The following is a 24,439-nucleotide window of genomic DNA, read 5'->3' as shown; positions in this document are numbered from 1 at the left end:
ATAAATATAGGCTTAAAAGGTTTGATACAAGAATGAGTGGTTTTATTCGTGGCAAAACAAACATTAACAAGGCACTAAATTAAACCATTTAACTTTCATGCTATATACATTTAACACAGCATATAAATTTTTCTAGAAAATAACAAATATTCTTTGATAGGCTTATGCATAAAATGTATATATGCCTTACCCCCTGGTAGAATAGTCCACGGCCTTATAGCGTTTTGTATTTTAAATGTTAATCTAATGAAAAAAAAGTGCTAAATAGTAAATTTAAACATGTTAAGATAAGCCGAAATATGAAATTTAGGTGCCAAAGTAGGAAAAAAAAGTCGTGCAGAAATTATTTTAAGGCGTGTCGGGCAACGTTATAACCCCACCCCCGCAACGCTACTGACATGATTTGGGATATCTAATTTAATTTTTGTATTGGACATATACGTAATCTAAACAGAATGAATGAAATAAAAATATAAAAGTTCTGCATTTCTATTCCTTGGTTTTTTTTAGAGAATTAATAAATTGTTAAACTTAAATTACTATTAGAATATAGTTTAAATAATTATAAAGAGGCCAAAACCATTTTGCAAAATGCTATATTCTATTATATTATTTTTTATAAAATAAAATTATTATTTACAATTTATAAATGCACAATATTATTATTTTTGTTGTATACTACTATATACAAACTTTAATTTGCTAGTATTAATTCAATTTTCCCACGAAAAGTGTTTTGTGAGCGGTGGGTAACCTAAATAGGCGTCATTTATTTTGTACGAACTATCCGCGCTAGCTGTATTACGAGAATATTTAATAATAATTAAATTAATTAGATGTATATTCAGATATATCTTAATTATATAATTTTTTGTAAAATAGGTGAATACTTAATAAATAAATTACATTATTATTTATTGGTTAACAAATCAATGCAAGTAAGGGCAGGGCGCTCCAGCTGGAGGAAGGGGGGTGGGCGACAATACTTTTTTGAAAGGTAGCAATTATAAAAATAAACAAATTTAACCAATGAATAAACCTTAATTTTAAATAACTATTTATATAAATCTTGATATAAAAAAAATTGTATAAAATAAATAGTAAATCACGAAATGATATACACATACCGGCAAATAATCCGAAATCAGGTAAGGTATTAAAAGAGGTTTCAATTGTATCTCGAGGAATGTCTAATAGTGCTAATTCCTTTGGAGCATTACTATATCTTGACGTTTGCGGGGAATAATTTAGACTATATTGATTGAGCTTATGCATTGCCATTTTATATGAGTCATTAATATCCTCATCTTCATCTTCTTTCGTGTTAGTGGAAAGGGACTCTAAATTTTTAGTTTTTTCTAGCGAATCATGTTTGGATTCAAAGTCATCGGATAAAAGTATAAAATTTGGGTTTCCTTGAAGCAAATTAAAATAGAGGGAAGATGAAAATTTTGCTTCGTCTGAAGCGTTTACACGACCATTCGAGTATACAAATAGATCTTCATAACGATCAATGGCAGGCAAATTGACCAATGAAATGCTTTTATCCACGGAAATACCTGGGGAATCTGAATTACTTTGAATTATATTAATTGGAGAAGAAACGGTGGAAGACTGTAAATGATCGTTGGTTATATATATTTCATTCGTATTAGCTCCATTATCGCATTTTGAAGTTTGGTGGTTTGGAATATCATCTAGGGTTGTTCGTGTGGGAGAAATAACTTTCAAACTATTACTAAGTTTAGCAGGATCCTCAATTTTATTATATTTGAAGGATGTTTCATTTTTAGAATTGCAAATTTGAGTATCCAAGGATGATTGAGTAGTGGTAGAAGGTGGACAAATATTATATGTTAATATATCTTCGTGAGTATATTCAATATTTTCTTTGATAAATTTATTGAGTAACTCCATTTGTTGATTTTGATCGAAGGCATGATTATATTTGGTGAAAGGAGGTAATATAATCTGTGATGATATATCTATAAAATTATTATAAATAATTAAAAGATCAATGGTTATTATAGTATGAACTTTTATTAAATTAATCACTATTATACCTCCAAGGGATGTAACCGAACAATTTTTGGCATTTTTCAACATTTTATTTTTGGGCCAATCTGTTTTGAGTGATATTTTGCGATCTGTGAACATAGAAATCGATGTGCTTATATTAATTTTCTCATTGCAATCGTCGATTGAATTAATGCACAAGGCTTGGTCGAGTGTTTTAATATTGTCTTTTAAGGTTTTTAAAATCTTATGCTAGAATCAAAATTAATGATAAATCAAAGTTGTTATTTTTCGGTACTTGATGATCTATCACATGATTTCCTAAGAAATTATTATTCAAGTTGTTTGCTAAATATTATAATAAATATCATTTTTTGCCCATTTATTTTATAAATGATTAAATTTAACCTTTATTCGTTTCCTCTGTTGATTTTGAATCACTATTTTTGTAAATATTTAACTTGTTCAGGTTTATGTTACTGACCAACATTTTATTAGGAGATTTGTAGACATCTTTTTTTTTAAACAAAGTATAAAAAATAGGATAATAGAACAACTGAAGAAATCTGTAACTTAAAGGAAATTTTTTAATTTAATTGGATGAAATATATTTAAAGTGAATCGATTAAAAGTTACAGAGATATAGGTTAGAATTAAGATACATTTTAAATGGTTTTTAATATAATTTAATCATTTTTATTAATAGGGTCATTTGATTAAAAATTTCAGATTCTATTGGGTGGAAGGAGAAGTGCTATCAATATTTTTTAAAAATGAATGAAAAAAAAAAGAAATCATTTGAAAGAAGAGTGATTATTTATTTTATTCTTTTTTTTCTATAAATATTTTTTTTTAAAAAAAAGAAACTCAGATTAATCCCAAATTAATCAATTTAAATAAATACTTCTTTAAAATTTAAAAAAGTGAACAAATTATTCGGGCAGTAAAATAAATCAAAATAGGCAGTGTTTTAATGGGCATTAGAAAAACATTTGGCAGGTATTTTAAATTTTTAATCAGTTAATAAGTAATTTTCTAGTTTATCTATTTATTTGGGGGTTTTTAATTTTTTCATAGTATACCAAAATTATATCAAGTTGAGATTATTGATTATATCGATAAATTACATCAATTAGCTCAAAACCAAATTATTTTTTCTAGAGTCTAGACATTTTTTACCAAAAAACTGGGAATCAGCAGTTTTAATAAAAATACTCATTTTTATTAATTCACAGCCCAAAAAAACATAACCATTTAAAAATCAAAAGAAGAGTCATTTAGACCCATAAAAATAGTAACCAGAAGGAGGAATGGAAAGGAAGCTATTTTTCTCAGTTGCAAGAGTTTTGGGAATGGATGGTGGCGTAACATTCCTATGTCCATTTTGCAATAAAATTTGTCGCACTAAATCTTCATTTTTAGCGTTTTGCAAGATTAAATCATCTATAGTTAAAGGTTTTTTAGTTGTTGGTTGTTCTTTATTTGCGAGAGTTAGTGAAAAGACAGGGGTATCCTTGGTAGAACATAATTTTGATTTCATTTTTTTGTTTGGAATTTTTAGTGCGAATCCCTCATCAATTAAAATATTGACATTTTCAGTCTCTAGGTTTCTTATCATATCGTTCTTGAAGTGCGGCTCATCTAAGATGGCTCCATTTTTAATTGTATCAAAATTTTTGATTTCGAACGACAACTTTTCTGCCGCGTTGTTTCGGACAATACTAAAAAAAAATATAAAAATGTATTATATTTAAAATTTATCATTTAAGATGAAAATATATTCCTTAAAGAATTAAAGTATATATTTTGTTAAAAAAAATCAGATTCAAGGGTGTCGAGGTAAATCGAACCGCGAAATATGCAGTTATAAGAAAATTTCAAAAGGGGAGTTCTCGGGGCCAGGGTTCCGAATCGAACTAAACCTATGGGAAACCGGAACGAACCGCTATAATTTTTTGAACTGTAACCAAACCATATAACAAAATATAAAAAGAGCAAACCAAACTGTTATAAATATTATAAAATCGTTCATAATGGTTTTTTATAAAAAATTAATTTAACCTAAATTTTAAACTTTAATTTTCCTTGGGAGCAATTTAAATCCGTGATTACTATTCAAATTAAAATTTTTTATACAATTAAATCATAATTTTTACTTTATATACTCGATTTAAGAGAGATTAGGTAAATTACTAGTTAATTAGATAAGAAATAATTTTCATGGTTAAATTAAATAAGGAATTATTATAATGTAAATTAAAAAGATTTTTTTTTAAGATATATATATATACATATGTGGTCTATGATTAATTTTTTTTAAAAAATCAAATTTATAAAAACCAAAACGAACCGAAAAGAACTATTATAAATTTGAAACCGATATAAATTTCTTGAAAAATTTCGAAAATTTTAAACTAAAACGAACTGCCATGCGAAACCCTGCTAGGGGTACCCTGAAAAAGATTTTTAATTGAAGTTAATATAAACATTTATATTTCATTTTTCGAGATGAAAGATTAACTATAAGCGGTTAATTTTTTTCTCTTTACCTTAAAAATTCTCCTATTTTTAAAAAAATCCAAAAATATTAGAAACCATATAACTTCCTAACAATTTTTTTTAAACAGTAAAATTTTGACCTTTTTTTAAAGTAACCTAGAATCCTTTCTGAGCTTTAGAGGTCTAAAAATGGAAAATTTTTTTGATCCAATTTTTTTACTATACCAGGTTAAAAATATTTATGGAGAGTGCTTAAATTAAACTACACTTTATGAAATATCACTTATATCAAATATCAGAATTCATTTATACAAATAATTTTTTTGTCTGGCCCTTCCGGCTCGGCCAAAATAGAAATAATTCAGAAGTTACCCGGTCCAGCCCATGTGCCGAGTCGGACATTGTATCCTTTTGCAAAGATATCCATTTGAAAATGAACATTTCAAGTATGGAAAAAAGAGCTAATAAATGATATATAAGATTGAACAAAAAAATTTTTGTACCGATTTATAGAACTGACACTAGGTATAGTGTCTTGATCACATATGCCCTCTATTAAAAGTTTGTCTCTTATCTCCCAAGCGAACATAGTAGGGTTATGTAGTTTATAATTGGTTATAGCGTCCACCACCTTAGGCGTCGCAACTTTGGGTTTGCTCCCACCTATAACGCCAGGGCGGATTGAACCGGTCTCGTAATATCTAAGAATTTTTTTAAAAAATCATTAACTTATACTTACTTTTCAAAAAATATTGTTTATAAGGATATTCTATTCATTTTGGGAGAAGAAAGGACTATGGGGTGGGTTTAATTTAAGATAGGAATGGCAAAAATCTTTTTTTTATATAAAAATTTTTAAATCATTTTATTATTTTTTGATTAAATCACGATTTTTTTTTGTATAAATGTTTTATAATATACGTCCGGAGTATCTTTCGGAAAAAGTTATTAATTGAACACATTCATTTTATTACGTTGAACATCCGTTTTTCTGAGAAATTTATGAATAAAATAAATTATTGTAAACTGTGAAATTGGATTGACTAAAATTATATTTTATTAAATATAATAATGTTATCAATATTTAATATTCGTACATTTTATTCTAATTTTAATACATTATAATCAAAAATTTTCTTATAATGTTTGTCTATTTAATTTAAATAATATTTTATCAGAAATAATATTGTTAAATAAACTGTGAGAACTAATTTTCTTATCAAAATATTGAATTTTTTATTTAAATAAGAACAAATTAAAATAATTATAGTAACTTCTTATATTTTAAATTAATAATTTAGATGTTCTTTTGTAGAGATTTTTTATATAAAAAAATTTTTTCAAGATTAACTGGGTAATATAGAAACTTTAAAAAAAAATTTCGTTCAAAAAAATAATTGGCCAGAAAGTGTAAAAAAAAATATTAAAAAATTATATTGTTGATAGAATCTTTCAGTTTTTAAAGAAATCTTGTATTAGATCTTTCTTTATTGAGATCTTTTATAAATAAATATATATTTACATATTTATAATCCTTATCAAATTGAGTATAAAAAAATATTTTTAAGAAAATATAGAAATTTATATATATTTAAAAATTTGCAATTTAATAAAAAAAACATTGCATTTCCATGAGCTTGTGAAAATAAATATAATTATTCTTTATTTTTTTGAATAAATTAGGCTCACAATATTATAAGGAATAGGATACCATTTCTTATTATTATCCTCAATGATTTAAATAAGCATTGGTAATTATTGCTGCACCCGGGTTCGGATGTAGGGAACTCTTTTATTTTTAGTTTAATTAGAGACATCGAAACCATCTAATCAGTTTATTTTGGGCTTTCAAATTTTTTTTTTAAATATAATTTATCTTTTTTTCTGTAGGGCTGTAAATTTATTTTAGATTTTTTTTTAAAGTAAGGATATATTCAAATGAAGCATTCAACAATTTAGGGATGATCTATAATTACCTTATGCTGTTGATAAAAAAAAATTGATGATCTATGGTAGAATAATTTTAAAATATTAATGAAGATGATTAGAGTTGACATATTAGAAAGTATGATTTTTTTATAGTGTAAGAAAACATGAGATAGGTAAAACGAGGTACCAAAAATCTTCAGGAGAGAATGACATCTGGCAATCCTTGACGATTAGTATCGATATTTAAAAGCAGCTAACATAATATTTTAGCCAAAAAATAAAATCAAGCCTTGAGATTCAATTAATAGATGTCCAAACCCTTCTGCCACCTAAGAGCAAAATCCATTGGTATTTTTGGCTAAAATAAAGGGTTAGCCAATTTTAAAAATTGAGTCTTCAATAGATATGATACACAATAAATAATGAAAGAAGATATACCTTCCCAGTATTTTACTAACGCACCCATGAGATACTTTGAGTTTTCTGGATATATCACATGGTCGAACGCCTTGGTGAGCAAATTCGACTATTTTTTGGCGCACTAAATCGGGTAGAGGTCTTCCGTTTACAAAAATTCCTCCTAATTGATTGATGCCTCCTCCGTTAGCTTTAAATAAATATATAATTTTCTAAACACAAACTAAACTTATTGTTGTAAAATAATAATATAGAAATACCCCCCCCCCCCACCCTGAAATAATAATATAGAAATATCCCCCCCCCCACCTTTCCCCCAACAACATTTAAATTAAAATAAGATTTGTTTTATATTAATATTGTGATATCATTTTTAATATATGTATTAAAAAATCATAGTGTAATTCTATATATTTTTAATTTAAAAAATGTTATGATTAGGTCAAACATTTCTACAACGCCCTAAGACAATGACTATATCACCATCCCCCTCTCTATCAAATAAAAATATTTATAGCAAAAAATGGAAAATACTCCCTATCACCTTTAAAATTCAGTAAACCTGCCCCCCTTCATTTTATTCCAATGACCATCTCCAGTAATACTTTGTTTACAATTTTAACAATTATGGCTCTCACGTTTAACCCCCCCCCCCCAAATAGAAGTTCATGAATTAGGATACTCTTTACATTTACTTTTTTGGAAATGATAAATATACAATCATTTCTAAAGGAGATAATTGATAACTCCCCCCCCCCCCACACCCCTGGAAGTCAAGTTGGCTTCAAAAATTAAAATATAAGTATATTCAGGATTCTGCAATTATATTTACATTTTGATTTTTTCTGATCATCGCTTTCTATTTCGATTGATTTGACTGGAGATGTGGTAGGATCCTCACTATTCATCCAATATAAATTGGTCGTGGCGTACACATTACCCTAACATTAAGATGAGATGTTTAGCTTGTTTTTTTATCGATATGGGTTATTTACTTTCTTCAAAATAAAAACAAATAGAAAAATAATGTAAATGTATGTTTTCGAAATATGTATAGATTTTAGCATCAATGTGTTATCTTTTCATTTTAAAATTATTTTTAGGGGGCGTTTTTTTTAAAATTCAGAAATCTATTTCAGTATGTTTAGAAAATCTATCCATAGAATTTCAGAAAATTTTGCTATTAACTATTGGGTCATTTATAATTTTTATAAAAAATATATGGAAAAACGAATAATAAATTATATTAAGCTCTGGTAAAATTTTTAAAAATCAGAGCAGGTTTTCTAAATACGCTGGAATACATTTCCTGTAAAATAATATATTTAAATTTAAAAAAACAATTAAAGTTATAAAAATAAAACATTAACTGAAAAAAAATGAGGAAAAGGAACGCCATTCGAAAAGTAATGCGTTTATTTTTTTTTGTGTAACGATATCACAGAAGGGTACACGTTTCTTAAAATTTTTACTTAAAAAATCTGAAAATAATATTTTTTTAAAATTTTATATATAATTTATTCTTTGTAAGTAGAAATTGTGCCCTAATTCAAATATTGAACCTCGATGTCCAGCAGCTCAAATCTTAAAAAAAACATATCAAGGCAGAAATATGAATTCAAATTAAATTCTAATAAAGATTAAATAAAAAATTTGATGAGGATCTGAATAAAGATTCTTGTGAAGGTGATCTAATAAATTATTTTGAAAATAAGGTCAATCCTTAAATATTTTTAATTAATTCTCCCATTTAAAATTTTTATTTATTAAATTCAGCTGAATGTTATGCACAGTGAAGTATTGAGCACTGAGCGCCCTTGTTTATCTGGTCAAAATTTTGAGAATCAATATAATATATATTTTTTTTATAATCTTTATTATCTATAGGGAAAAATAGATAAAAAGAAATAATTTTTCTAAAATAAAAACAAATGTTATTTTTACTACTTAAAAAATTATCTTAATGAAAAAAAAAATTAATACCTTTTCAAATAGATATCAATTTACCCGAACAAAGGAGATATCAAAATTACTTTAAAATATGATTTTCAATTATAATGTTGGGTTATGATTGAAATGAGCCATATAACACTCCAATTTTAACATTTATAAACAATAATATCATTTTTATAATTTGAAATTCCCGCCACAGCCCGATGCATAGGCTCACCCGTCTCACCTGCTTTAATAAAACTAATGAAGAACCAAAATGAGATTTTTTTAATAAGAATAACAAAGTATTTTTAATTTTCGTAAAGTTAGCCTTTTAAGACATAATTCCAGTCTCCCTTATTCTCTTCCCACCAAAATCCTATTTAAAAAAACATATATTTATAATTCTCAATTATATTGAACGTCTCTCTATATTATGTAACATCTCTCAATTGAAAATTTTATGAAGGGTGTTTCTTTCACTATTATATTATATATTATAATAATAATATAATTTGTAAGTATACAGTATACTACAAAACATATCTCCAATTTTAATATTATGTATAAAAAAAGGTTTTATGAAAGGAAAAGTTAAGTGTTCTATATGAATATTTATTCCACTTTCACATATCTCGAAATATTAATTATAATATTAAATAATATGTTTTAAGATAAATAAAATATTATTTTATCATGTAATATTAGATTACTTTACCGAACGTTGCACTCGTTAATTGACAATTTTATGAATCACACACATTTACGATTTAAAAAAAACGAATATTATTTAATTTCTTCGTGATAAAATTGTTATTTAGATAAATGCTTTTCTTACTAATCTGTGAACCCTCCATTCGAATGAATACGGGAAACTGGGGCAAAATGACAGGCGTTTTGCTTTTTGGTAAGAGTTTTTTTAAAGTTTTTAATTTGTGGGATTAAAAATCACAGTATTATTAGATAAGGTAAAAATTCACAGCATGTAGCTATGATACAGCATATTGATTATGATAAAATAATATCTTTTTCAGAAACCTGCATAATTAACCCATTTACAAGCCCGGTCAAGGTTTGTAAAGAATTTTTAGTATTTTGCAGCCTGGGGCCTGAGGTAAAAAAAAATTTTATCATTAAAAATAGTGTTGGTTGTATTTATGAATGATAAAGCGAAATCGAAAATAAGAGATGCAGCTCAATGTTTAAATGATATATTGCAATGATTTTTCAGCTGATTATTTGAGAGCTTCTTTATCAGATCATAATAGCTTCATTTTTTTTCGGCAAAACGCACGTTTCACACCAAGGAAAATCTTCATAACTCTAAAAAACGTTACCGGTTTTTTAAAATGAAATTTGGTATTTTATTTAAGAATATTTATCAGAGACCTGTAGGCCCAGCTCAGGAATACGAGGGCCTTATTTTAATTTTTTTACATATACCCAGGCTGGGCTAAAAAATATTTTCAAAAATACTCGGGTGGCAACCACCATTTGCTATAAAAATTAAAAATAAGTGTATTATATTTTTTTAAAAATCGGGGCCATGCAAATAGTACTTCTGCAGGTATCTGATATATATAGAACTTAATCTCAATTAATTTAATTTGAAGGTCCCCTTTATGTTGGATTATAGCTTGATGCCTACCTATTTTTTAAAATTATATCTTAACATTAATTATAACTCGAAACACAAGCATGCTTTGAAATTTATTTCAAAAAATTATAGAATTATAAAAATAACAAAAGTTCAATCTGTTCTCTTCGTCCATTGATCAAAGGCCAACTTAATTTTCTTGAGAAATTAAGGGCCACTCTTCACAATTCTTTTTCCAAAGTTCGTCCAAAGATTTAAAAGGTAGTGACCTATTTTTATAAATGAAAGTTCTTAAATTTGTAGCACGCATGATCTTCAAGTGAATTTAAATCAGATAATATCTACCATCCCTGTTTCAGTAGTCGCATATGAAAAATGTTTATCTGAATTAAAACTAATCTTAAGTTATTTGAGATTGTTTATAAGCCAGGAGTGGTTATCAACATTTACAATAATTTCTATTGAAGATGCAAATTTTAAGAGATATGAAAATATCAATATATAATCTTTTTTTATATTACCGAAATCTAATTTTTAAAAACAGATGAAAATGACATTTTTGTTGTTTTTTTCATAGGGAGGGCATGCCTTTTTTTTACCTAGGGCACGAGATTTGTCATAGCGACACTGATCTCGCTGGAATATTGGCCAAATTATCATAGAATAGCCAAGAACACACAAACTCAAAAAACATCCAAATTTTTTTTGAATATTATATATTAATTTTTTTTTAAAAAAGTGTAAAAATTTTTAATCTACAAAAATAAAATGAGCTATGAAATGCTATTTACGAAAAAAAATTCAAGCGATTAAGTAAATTAATCTGGGGTTTTATAGCAAGCAGGTTGCTAAAAATTTGCCAACACATGGCTGGAGCTCTAATCAAAATTATTATTATTTTTACATTAAATAATATTTTAAAAAAGAGGAATGACGAGTAAAGTTGATTTTTTAAAACTTCACATAAATTATAAATATTATTTTGGGGATCTGCGAAAAAAATGTCAAAAGTGATTGTTATATATGGGATCATGGAGCATGGTTAATATATTTTTATATATAAACAGGAGTTTTTTTTATGCAATTAAAATGTTAAGGATCAAAAAGAAGAATATTATAATTCTTATAAAGAATCGGTCGGTGTGGTTTAAAGCAAATTAGACGAAAACTCATGGAAGAAGTTCAAAGTATTTATTTATTTTTTTTAAGAAAAAGGGATTATATGTTTTTTTAAAAAAAAGATTTAAAAAAAGATTAAATAAAAAATTTATAACTTATATAAAAAGTCTATTGATTGCGTCAAATAAATTTTAAAAATTTTACTCCTGGTAATTAGTTTGCCTTTTAGGTCAAACTTTTTCTTTGTACCTCTGAAACAATTACTAAGACAATTTATAACTTACTTTTATTGAGATTTCAAATGATTGGCTTCTCACTTTCCTTAAAAGATAAAAAATAATAAGTTAATTGTGTACCTCAATTATGTAGAAAAATAAAATTTTTTTAGCATATTATTGGTTATGTTATTAAGCATTTGTCTTTCTAAACTTTGAATTTAAAATCTGAGATAAAATCGGAACTGATCTATCATTCACATAGGACTGAAGAATTAGGAAAAGAGAAGGGTCAAGTCATGCTATATTTTATCTATATTCATAGGCGTAGCCAGGATTTTCATAAGGGGGGGGAATTAAAAAATTACTGGGGGCGAAGCCACCAGACGCCCTTTTGGGCGGGTCTTCGGCCCGCTTTTCCCCTGCCTTCGGCCGGGTTACTTTAGTCTATAAGTCATAAAATATTTTTACAAATTTTAATAAAAAAAATAAACCAGGAACAAATATGGAATATATTTTTATTAGTTTATATAAAATAAAAATATAATAAATTACTTGTATTGTATATACCTTAATATAAAAGCATGGTAATAATTTATTCCAAACAATTATAAGAAATTTATTTATAAAAGTAAGTAGACATATAGTTGATTTTACTCTATTATATAGAATTAGTTATAAAATACTAGGTAAAATTCCACTTTTACAGACATATTTGACAGTTAGAGAATATAATACAGTTAATAATTTAACAAATTTTACTAATCAATGCTCTTGTTATTAAATATAGCAACAATTTGCATTCAATTATTTAACGCCATCTATTTATTTTAAGTAAAAATGATATTTAAATTTAATCTTTATATTATTCATCCCACAATGTCTTTAAAAGATATTTTCTGATGTCATCAATATTTTATAGTTTTCTGTAAAATAAATAATTCGCCTATATTGGTAAAAATTACTTGATTGTCATTTGATAATAAGATATACTGTAAATCTACGACATATAATATTCCACTGTTTGTATTGTGCTTTAATATTTTTTTAATTTATGATTTAATTTTATCAATAGTTTTATAATTATATTTTACTTTTATCAAGATAAATAAATTAAAATTACTCACTTTATAAAAAATTATATTTGATATATTATATTATTTTGTAATTTTATGGATCTATTATTAATAATTATAATACATTTCACTTCTGTCTTAAGACTTATCTTTGGCTTATATTCCATTTATTAAAAAACATTTTTGGTTCATTTATATTTATAAATTTATTTTCCCAAAAATCTATAAATTATGATGAATAGTTTTATAAAAAAAATATCAACTTTTACATTCTTTCTTTTAAATTATTATTTAAGATATATGCATACATATTTGAGGGTCAGGGAATGGGGGGAGGACTAAGGGGGATATTTTTTTATTAGCTAAAAATGATATTTACAAAAAGTGATAAACTTCTGAAGGGGGGGGGGAATTTCCCCTTGCCCCCCCCCTCCCCGGCTACGCCTATGTCTATATTAAATTAGGATAGATGTATGCCGATTTTTATATATCCGATCTGATGGCCAGATCCTTTATAAAAAAAGGAGGTATAATATAATTATTTGAAATTCATAACAATAATTTTTGAAATCGGTAAATCTGCAGGCCCCGTTTGTAGATTACATCATAATAAACTGGTCTTCAATGGACAATGCCTCAATGAATTGATTGTTAGTGAGATCATTAAAAATAATCATTTAGCTTCTTATATTTTCCATTTAAACCCATTTATATAAAATACAGCCAAAATCATTTAGAATGTCCTACTTTCATAAGTTTTGGGATGAGTCGTAAAATTATCAAATATAAAAAAACCAAAAGTAAAATTTGGAGGGGACTAGAAAATGAATTTAAAAACCTCGAACCAAAAATCACGGAGGCTCAGGTTCATTTTTTCAGAATCGGATCGAACAGGGGTTATATTTTACCCTTTAAAATAACGAACTGATTTCTGGTCGGTCTCGCAACGACTAAAAATCTACCAGACTCTTAATCCGATGAGGTGTCTGTTATATCCCATTTGTTTTATATATTTATTGTAAGGAGATATTATTGGGATTTTTTCATCAAAATGTTATTATTAAAAATTAGGATCGGTTGCTACCGGTGAGATCGCGGATCTAATTTAGTCGTTCTAAAAAGATGTTTTGTTTATTTATTTCTAAGGTTAAACTTTCAAAATTTAAGTATAAATATAATATGAAATACTTATATTATTTTATCATATTTATCCCACGAACCACGATTATTCTTTTAAAATCATAAATTTTTAAAGGTAACGCTTGATAGCGGGAGTATTTATTTTTTTAAAAAATCTCATGTTAATTATTATGCAGATGAGCAAAAATTATTAAAATTATCGAATTTAAAAAAAATTAAACGATAAAAATTATAAAAGGATTTGAAAAATAAAAAGCTAGGGAAGGGTCAAAAATATTTTTTCAGCAGATTTCGGACATTATTCTTTTTTCTCCCCTTTATACATAATCTGTAAAAAAAAATGTTAATTTTATACATATGTTATGCTCATGTTGTCCAGTTCTTTCCTAAAATAAGCGACGAGGGCATGTTAATTGGTCGATGCGACTCCTTGGACAACTTAAAAATAATTTTAATGGTCAAACAGAGAAAATTAATTTAAAGACCGGGCTATGCTAACATTTAATGCTAATATTCCAAAAAGAAAGGTGGAGATTAAGTTTAATACAAAAATATGCAATTTTGATATTAAAATATCTTACCAAATTATAAAAAATTAATAATAATTTTGAAAAAAAATGGAAATAATTGGCGCAGAATTTCAAAAATATTATCGAATAAATAATAATAAAATATAATTATGAATTCTTTTTCACTCTTTTTGATGACTTATCTATTTTTTTATTAAATGTCACTATTCGTTTTTTTAATAAATTAGGTTAGGGCAACATTTTTGTTTAAGGTTAGAATAAAAGGGGGGAGGGGGGGAAAGTTAAGCGATGCCGGAGATTTTACATGCGAAAAATTTTACTGCTAAAGATGTTAGGATATTCAAAATGGTGTCAGGTAGTTAAGAAATGGAAGATTTGGGGGAGGGGGAGTGCACTAAACAAACATCAAGTGCCAAAGAAACATACAAGAAGCAAAGAGAGATAGCCAAGAATAGGCCTTAAACTCTGCAAATAGATAGGTGAAGTGAAAATACTTCATTTGGGTTTATAAAGGCGCAAATAGTAATAGGTGAAAAATGCAAATTTTTGATATATTTGAAGGAGAGGAATATTCGAGAATGATTATTTTCTTATTTTGAGAATAATGAGCAGAACTATAGAGGAAAGGGGAGAGGAGGAGTAGAATGATAATCTGGTGGAGAGTATTATCTAAATTTGTCAAAATCGAAAAACTTCATGCATGGTGGATAGGAAAAATCCCTGCATTCATTCTATGGGATCTTCCTTTGTTATTTGTTGGAACATAAGTGATTTGGTTCGTGGATATACATTTATAACAGCTTATTTTTAACTTTTTTGAAATGAGGAATGGAATTATTGATATTATGCCTTGAAAAAAATCTCCATGGATATTATGTCTTATCCTGCATAGTGTTGATAAACGGCTCGTTTTGAGCTGATTTTTAAAAACGGCTAACTAACTCAATATTTTGGCCAGAAAAATATTGTCTAAAGCCTCGAGATTTCGCTAATAGATGTCTAGATCTTTATTCCTTTTATGAGCAAAATCTTCAGGCTTGCTAAATATTGTTCTGGATAAAGTATTGAGTTAGCCGTTTGCCGTTTAACAACACTATCCTGCACCCTACCCATCCACATACTTCTTAACTACGAAATTATGGTCTAACAGATTTTATTTAATCATCGTGACAAATTACTCCCCCTGCCTATCCTTTCAATCTCCCCCACATGTTATCTTTATTTTATCTTGTATGTTGATCCCACAATATCCTTTTTTCCATTTTGTTAAAAAACGAATTTAAAACAAAAATGTACATAAACAAATAATGATTAAAATTTAAAAAAAAACAATCATTGACAATTAATTAGGAGAGATGGGTATTTTTGCGAAATTCGCCAAATTATAAAAAAAAGGCATTTTATTTTTAAAAACCTAACTGATGCTATAATTTTTGGTGATATCTTTTACCCGATTCTTAGTGATCAAGGAATTATTTTTTACTTTTTTTTTAGTTTTAGGAGATTTTATAGCTCATTTTCCTTCAGAATATTTCTTAAAGAGGAATTGGCATTTTAAAAAGCTATATTTAAAGGACCATTTGATTATGCATATATAGGTTATTTTATTTTGGTGGCATCTTTGTAAAAATAATTGTGGGGGTGGGAAAGGACTTGAACATATTTTTTTAGCCACTGGAACAATTTTTAATCAATTTACTTTTACGAAATAATCAATGATATTATTTTCATTGACCAAAATTAAGTGACACGTGATAAAAAACCTTTCGTCCTCTAGTTAGGATTGGTGCACAACCAAGGGGTGGGGAACATTTAATCGCAAATTTGCTTATTCTCGTCAATACCCCCCCCCCCCCCAACTTCGTCAAAAATATATAAAATTATATTAGAATAAATAAGAATTTGTAAGAAAAATTAGTAAAAGTTATAACTTTTTAAATGATGACAATTCAAAATTTTTAGAAAAAAAATAATTTTATAAAAAAAAATAAGTAAAACCTCAAAATTATTTTTATAAAAATATAATATAGCCAAAGGGTCTACAATAAGAGGATCTAAAAACCTCCAATACAATTTATGAAGTTATTCCCCACATGATAGTGCTCCACTTCTTAATAAAATCCTGGATAGGCCTATGAGTTGTGAATACAAAAGAGCTACAGGTATTCTTCATTTCCATCAAACAATGAAACAATTTTAAGGAAAAATTGTAGATGTAAAACCCATTACACGTTTGGAGACAAGCCTTATTTATATGCGCAAAAGTCAGCAGACTCTCATTTGAAACTCTATGAGCCGAGATAAAAAGAGCTAGCTAAAGTAAGAGCTTATACCCGAGAATTGCACATTTATTTAATTTAATTATTTTATGGGATGAGTTAAGCAATTGTTACTTTCAGTCAATTTATTTTTGCGTTTTAAATGATCAATGGTATTATTCTCGCAGACCATAATTCAATTTATAATCACTTATAGACTCTCGAATAAAAATCATTTGCTCCAGTAATGATTAACTTTTCTCAATAATATACTTCGTCATTTATCTATGCCAAATTTTCTAAATCCCATTGTTTACAAATATAGTTAAGCAGCTATAAACTTTGGGGAAAAAGAAGGAAATTTTTTAAATACAAAGATAATATACAAATCTAATATATATCTAATATATATAATCTCCATAATCAAAACATGATCGTTTTCGTATCTTCCTAAATTTAAAATTTATGGAGACTATATAGTGTAATGTTATTTTTTGCTCTCTACGAGAGTCGAACACAAGCCTCCCGTTTCAAAGTCGTATGTTTTAAGTATGCACCAACTTGAATATAATTAAATTTAAAATATATTAATTAAAAGCTAATATTTTTAAATTTCTGCCGTTTATTACCATAAGCTGACGGGGTTGAAGGGTAATTATTTAGTTTGTGTGTATGGTACTAATACACTTTATTAATAAATTTTATATAAATATTAAAATTTAGGAAAGAAAGAGGTAAAATGCAATGTACCGTGAGTGTATTAGAAATATCAAAATTTAAATTTGTGATGGAAATCATATTGGATAAAATTTAAAATAGAGATGCTTTAAGATTTTTGAATTTTATATGGGTTATACATTGGCCGAAAATTTTTTTTTTGCAGACATAGCCAGGCCAGGCCTGATCAAAAAACCAAGTCCCATGCAACTTTCATAAAATTTTGCCATTTATTTTTTATTGTAATTTAATAAAAATGTCTTAATTTTAATTTTATATTTAGAATAAAATTTAGATTTGTGATAGAAATTATATTGTGTAAAATATAAAATAGAAATGCTTGAAAAATTTTTAATTTTAAATATGGGCTAGACATTGGCTTCAAATTTTTTTTTGCAGAAATCGTCAGGTCTGATTAAAAAACCAAGCCCATGCAACTTTCATATTCTGATTTTATATTTAAATGAATTGACTTTTATATATTTTATTTCAGTTCTCAACTAACAAAATTATTATGGTCTTTGGCGGGCTTGAGAAAATTTTCCCAACAATATGGTTTTCAGTGATTTACCTATCTCCAGGCTTGGGAAAAAATAACAAAATTATTATGGGTTAGCCATTGAGAAAAAAAATTTCAGGCCAATGTGTGGTCCATATTTAAAATTAAAAAATTTTCAAAATTTTACCCAACATGATTTCTATCTCAAATTTAAATTTTATTCTAGATATAAAATTAAATTTAAGATATTGTTATTAAATTACAATAGAACTAAATGTGATATAAAAGTTAAATTTAAGACATTGTTATTAAATTACAATAGAAATAAATGGCAAAATTTTATGAAAGTTGCATGGGATTTGGTTTTTTGATCAGGCCTGGCTATGTCTGCAAAAAAAATTCAATGACTACCCCATATTTAAAATTAAAAAATTTCCAAGCATCTCTTTTTTAAATTTTATTCAGATTTCTATCACAAATTTAAATTTTATTCTAAATATAAAATTAAATTTAAGACATTATTATTAATTTACAATAGAAATAAATGGCAAAATTTTGGGAAAGTTGTATGGGACGTGGTTTTTTGATCAGGCCTAGCTGTGTCTGCAAAACAAAATTTTGAGGCCAATGTCTAGCCTATATTTAAAATTCAAAAATTTTGAAGAATCTCTATTTTTTATTTTACCCAATATGATTCCTATCACAAATTTAAATTTTTATATTTCTAATACCCTTGATGCTCACGGGTTACATTTCAACAATTTTACCTCTTTTTCTCCTAAATTTTAATATAAAACATATTTAGTACCATATACACAAATTAACTAATTACCCCTCAACCCCGTCATTCTTGACGGGTTATTAGCTAGTAAAGTATATTGTTAGATCATTTTTTGGCTTAATTAAACAAGTCGTAAGGCTGTGTTTTGGTTCGACTTATTACTAATCAGCCATTTCTAGCCGGCTATTCAGCTTCGACTAAACAAAACAGCCTAAAAATAAAAGAAATTTAAAAAAAAAACGGAAAAAACAAAAAGATGAGAAAAAAATAGGAAAAATAACAATGCCATCAAAAACTTAAAACAAACCAAAATAGGATGTTCTGTTTCAAAAGCTATTTAGCAGTATTAAGTTTCAAAAATAAGTCAAACCAGTAAATGCAAAAAAAATTGATATCAGGTTTGTGACTCGAAATTTATTTTTTTAGGAGGCTCAATAATATTAGACCAATAATATTTATATCTGTATTTTATTTAATATATTAACTCCCAATATGACGAAGAATATTATGAATTGTTCAAAATTTATAGTAAGTATTCTACCGTGACAGACCATTTCCGGAAAAATTAGATTATTTAAATTTAAAAAACTAATTAATACACAAATTAGTGAAATATTCTTTATAACTTCAAATCCTCTTTCGAAGTTCTTGGGTTTAAAATTATAGAGGAAAGGGAAATAAGTCTTATTATTTCACAATTAAGGGATTCACCTCTGTGAAAAAGTTTTTTTAAAGGCTTATCAGGATTGTAAGATATTTTAGAGGAAATACTTTCACTCCAATATTCATTTTTACCAAAAAAATATTTTAAATAAGAAATTTGGGAGATTTTAAATAAGTATTTCTCACAATTACCTCCATTATATTCATTAAACCTTATCTCTTTTTTCATTTTTTGGCATCACGTTTGATAGACAACACAATATTCCTCCTTTATCCTAAAAGAACCTTTTAAATTTGAGCCTGACTGCTTGAAAACTCTGGAGGCTACAAATTTATTATCAGATGATGGCATAACTTTAGTATCTTGGTCTTTAGTCAAATCCATAATTTGAAAATTTGCGTGCGCCTCTTCCTTTCCAGAAATGCTAATTCTAATCCGGCTGATATTGCCGAGAAAAGGAAAATAAATAAAACTCTAAATTAATAAATTATGTTTGTATCTTTTCCCCTGAACGCCAAGCGGAACTTTAAGTTTTTAAAAAAATATAACCTGTAAAATCAGAACATTTTTCTAGAACAAAAATACAGATTTTTGGGGAATTATCCATTCTTATATAATATATTTTTTATTTTCCAAATTATCATAATGTAAGTACAATATATTTTAAAATAAAAGAAGAAAAAGTTCAATAGACTATCAACTTATATTCATTAATCTATTGTTATGATTAATAGTAGATTTGGATTTTAAAAAATGTTGAAAATTACTAAAATATTATAATAATTAATATTCACCCAACTTTTAAAATTTCCAATTGCATATAAATTACATAAAATTAAATTAATTCTTCGCTGCTAAAATTAGTAAAGTAAGGTGTTAGGAATTAGGATTATTATTTTTATGTTCTAAGAATATCACCATAAGCATACCTAAATAAAAAACTCATGAAGGAATGAAAACAAAAAAATAGGCATGAGTGAAAAGAAAATTTCTCTAATTTACAAACAGTTTTACTTCGATAAAAAGATTTTCGGAATAGTGATTTTTTGTTGAAATTAGAATATCTATAAGAAATGATAATAAGATGATTTTATAAGAATGACTTTCCCATATGCATGTTTCAATCCACAATTTAAAAATTTTATTATTACCGTTATATACTTTTATAATAATTATATTTCTTTTTTTTAATGTGTATGACAATTGTCAAAATACACACAGATATATTTATTTTAAATTGAAATCTTCTTACAAAACAAAACAAATATCCCTATCTCAGCATCATTTATGTTATCTTGTTTTGTTATTTATGAATTATAAAAATTAATAAAAACAAAAGCCACCAATAGATACTTTTTTTTTGATTTTTGAACACTTTTATAAATTAAATATGACAAATACCCCTATTATTAAGTAATTTTAGTTTTACTATTTTTATATTAATATTTTTATTATTAATTTATTTTTTATAAATAATAGAATGATGATATTGTCATGTTTTTTTTTAAAAAAAAATATATAAATTAAATATAATATTTATTTTTTTCTTACCTGCATGTAACCGAGTTTACTTATTTATTTTTTTACCTTAAAGGCATTTTTCTTATTTTTGATAACAATAAAAAGAATATATAAAAATTGCAAGACAATAAATAAATAAAAGTATTATAAAGTTATAAAAGAAAATAGAAAATCTTGTGAAAAAAAAATTATTAAAAAATATTGTATGTAAATGTATTTATATTATTATTATGGTTTTTATAAAAGAAAAGAATGGAATAATAAATAATATGATTTTAAAAAGAAGAAAGAAAAAATAAATAACCTTATCTTTTTTCAAGCTATATATTACAGTAGGGAAGGGGATATCTAGAAATTCCCCTAGGCGGAGGCAAAACTGTAAATTCAAATATTTTTTTTTACTTGTAAAATTTATTTCTGAAATTTTGCAAAAGTACCAATACAATAGCATCGTGAGACAAGGATTAAAAAAAAGTTTTTTTATCCGGCACAGTGTATACAAATTTTTGATAAAATGCTTTTGTATTGATATAGAAAATATGAGAAAAAATCATTTTATTATATCCAACGTTTTGATAACATTTTAGTTATCATTTTCAAGGAAACTTGGTGGTAAATTTTTAAATTTTAAAACCTTCAAGAATAACATTGAATTTTTATCTGCTCAAAAAATTCATATCGGGACGGAATTTACTAATTGTTTGATAGTAAAATAAAATTTTAGCTCTGTAATAAATCCCTTCAATAATTAAACCATAAATTTCCAATTGCCGATCTTCAAGTATTTTTAAATGCATAAATTAGTTGTTTTTTAAACATTTCTTCGTTAAATTTTTATTATACTAAGGTATTAAAGGACTTTTGGATCTACATTTTTAGTTCATAAACATAGTAAATCACCCTCGTTTGCAAAATTAAAATTGGAGAATATGTGGAATTACCCCTCCCCCCCCCCATTTTAACCTTTAGTAGATGTCTGACAAGTTTCGCCCACCCCCTTTCATCAGCTTGTTAGGGGGTTAGGGGTCATTAAATTTTTCTTCTTGTGCAATTATGTGCATTGTTTTTGATTTCCTTTATTTGCTATTTAAATTTTATTTTTGCTAATTTTAACATTATTTCTTTCTTTGAAATTTTTTTGCTAATCTGGATTTCCTTCTTCTTTTTTCCCTGCCTTTATCTGGATTTTTTTTTGGGCTTAGGCAATTGAATTTCTTATAAAAGCCATTATTTAATTTTATAAGTTACGATTAATTTTAAATAATCAGGATTATAGGAATATTTTGAAAATTGCATTGAAATATAGATACAAATACTTTTCAACAATTTATTTCTTAGAAACTCACCTCTATAATTAATATATTTTTAAATACATCCGCCCCTAGTCAATTCCCAGGATTTTTTCTGTTTTTCCCTTCTTCGCTTTTAAGTCTATCTACAGTTAAGTGAACATTTTTATCGTTATAAGCAATGGAATCATATATTTAATTTCTAAAGTATTTATTAATATATATATAGTTGTTTTTTTTTAAAATGAAATATACCGAATTAACTGTAAAAAAGACGGGGTTTTTGATGCAATATATAAAGTAGATGATTAGCGCTCAAAAAAAATTCTGAAATAATTTTTAATAAACTTAGCAGGTTCCAGAAGTGGTCATTAATCTATGAATCTTTTTTTTTGGCAAATAATTTTAGAAATAATCTTGAAGTATAAAGAAAGACCGCCATGAATTTCTTTTTGGCACAAAATTTATCAAAATAAAAATATATCAAATTTTAATGAGCCTTTAGGATATTATACAAAATAAAATCCTTTATCAAAATAAAATATTTTATTTTTCTTCAGCCATTTAAGAATTATGACAGATTTTTTTTTAAAAAAGTGGAGCATTTATTTGATTTAAAAAAAAAATGGCCACATTGAAAATCGAAACAAATCTCTTTTAAATTTTAGAAGAAAAAATCTTTAAATATTAATTATTATAGTTTCTAATGGTATACGGATAATTTAAAATTAAGGGCTCGAACACGGTGAAAGTACACTTACACCGACTGGCTCTTACAACAAGGTGAGTAAGGGCTCTATTAAATTTGAAAAATGGCTTCAATTAGAAAATTCTGTATCCAATCCCCCCCTATCATATTGGGTATTTTTTTAAATACATTTATTTTATCCATTCAATATTTAAACAAAATATTTATAACATATTTATGTTTTCCATTTTTAAAATGTCCGAAAATACTCAAAAAAGGATAAATCTTGGATCATTGTACATCCCTTTTCCATAGAAGAAATGACAAATTAATTGATCATATACAGATAAAACAGAAATCTTCGTGATCTGGAGACAACTCAAAATATTCATGATATAAAATTTTTTTGAATTAGTGACAATCTCAAGATTGCTTTGTAGAAGAAAGAAAGAAAAGCTTCCTAAAAAAATGTTTATACCCCCTCCCCCACTAAGAAAACTTTTTTTGAGCCCGGTGATGTTGTAAAGGCTAATAATGTTCCTGCCTAGAGACGTTTGAAAATAACGCGCTACGGCTACTTGTTTAAAAAGGAAGTGGCATGTGTGCTATAAATATCATTTTCATAGTAACTTTACTTTATAAAAAAAAATTATAATTGGATTTACTATGTTTTTTAAATAATTGTCGGCAAAGGATTGTAGTGCCATATTCATTCTTTCAATATTATAGTAAACAAGGGATTCTTAAAATCTTCTCATATTTTCAATAGATGAAAAAGTTCTATTTATAATCGATTTGACTATGTAAACTAGCTCTTGTACTTCTTAAATACTAAAATTATGGGAAACAATATGAATCACTTGTATTTTAATAATTTAGATAAATATATAGACCAAATTTAGAAATCCTTTGGCTATCGGGCTTGGCTAGACATATCATATCTCCCCCCTTTAAAAGATATAGGGTAATAGTTGATTTTAAAGCTAGACATCGACAATGTCATGTGAACAAATACAAATATGTAAGGCACGGCACGAAAGAATTAATATTAATCCAAGATTCATTATTCAAAGCCGATGTTCTTTCATATCTCGAACCACGGGATACTTCTGTTATTAATAACTCGCGGCCCGATGGGAATATGTTAATCCCTTGGGATATAGTGAAACACTTATATTGGGACTTCACATGTATAGACATTTTCGCCTCATCAAATAATAATTACGATTCCTTAGTTATAATGTAAAAATGGAAATCCCAAAAATATTTACATCTAGTTGACAATATATTTATATATATATATACCCATTGCTATTTCAACAAACTGCTCATTTGGGAAAGAGATCCCTAATCAAACTAATTAGCCAAAAGAGCCATAATACAACAATCTCAAAGGCCTGATTAAACAAAAAATCATTTATGAAATATTACGTTATAATTTTAAATAATTTAAAAATTCATGGCCGTCACCAGAGGAGGATGACTATTTTTAACAAAAATAATTTTTTTCTTCTTCTAAATATGTTGTCATATAAGTGTTTACATGTTATTC

The 24,439-nt window shown here is 26.3% G+C and overlaps 1 protein-coding gene across 1 annotated transcript; it reads right to left on the bottom strand.

Moving 5' to 3' along the window:
- Positions 1 to 657: 657 nt before the first annotated feature.
- Positions 658 to 20,725, bottom strand: LOC135928404 (MATH and LRR domain-containing protein PFE0570w-like). The gene is made up of 10 exons (XM_065464864.1): positions 20,404 to 20,725; positions 7,694 to 7,859; positions 6,883 to 7,051; positions 5,019 to 5,216; positions 3,316 to 3,737; positions 2,425 to 2,529; positions 2,315 to 2,364; positions 2,064 to 2,268; positions 1,128 to 1,985; positions 658 to 796 (listed from the first exon to the last, which is right to left on the bottom strand). The coding sequence occupies exons 2-10, from the start codon at positions 7,767 to 7,769 to the stop codon at positions 714 to 716; spliced, it is 2,166 nt and encodes a 721-aa protein (XP_065320936.1). The 5' UTR covers positions 7,770 to 7,859; positions 20,404 to 20,725; the 3' UTR covers positions 658 to 713.
- Between the last annotated feature and the right edge of the window lie 3,714 nt (positions 20,726 to 24,439).

Source organism: Gordionus sp. m RMFG-2023, chromosome 4, assembly GCF_954871325.1.
Source record: "Gordionus sp. m RMFG-2023 chromosome 4, tfGorSpeb1-WG-v2, whole genome shotgun sequence".
Lineage (NCBI taxonomy): Eukaryota > Metazoa > Nematomorpha > Gordioida > Chordodea > Parachordodidae > Gordionus > Gordionus sp. m RMFG-2023.
The sequence above is the reverse complement of the archived record's forward strand: the minus strand, read 5'-3'. Positions and strand labels throughout refer to the sequence as shown.

What these genes read in the sequence shown, in the direction of transcription:
- LOC135928404 (XM_065464864.1), bottom strand. Translation starts at nt 7,769, where the DNA reads ATGAATAGTGAGGATCCTACCACATCTCCAGTCAAATCAATCGAAATA. An exon ending in GTTAGTAAAATACTGGGAAG is followed by an intron (nt 5,217 to 6,882) that starts GTATATCTTCTT and finishes AAAAATTCTTAG; the next exon opens with ATATTACGAGACCGGTTCAA. An exon ending in AGTGTCAGTTCTATAAATCG is followed by an intron (nt 3,738 to 5,018) that starts GTACAAAAATTT and finishes ATTTTTTTTTAG; the next exon opens with TATTGTCCGAAACAACGCGG.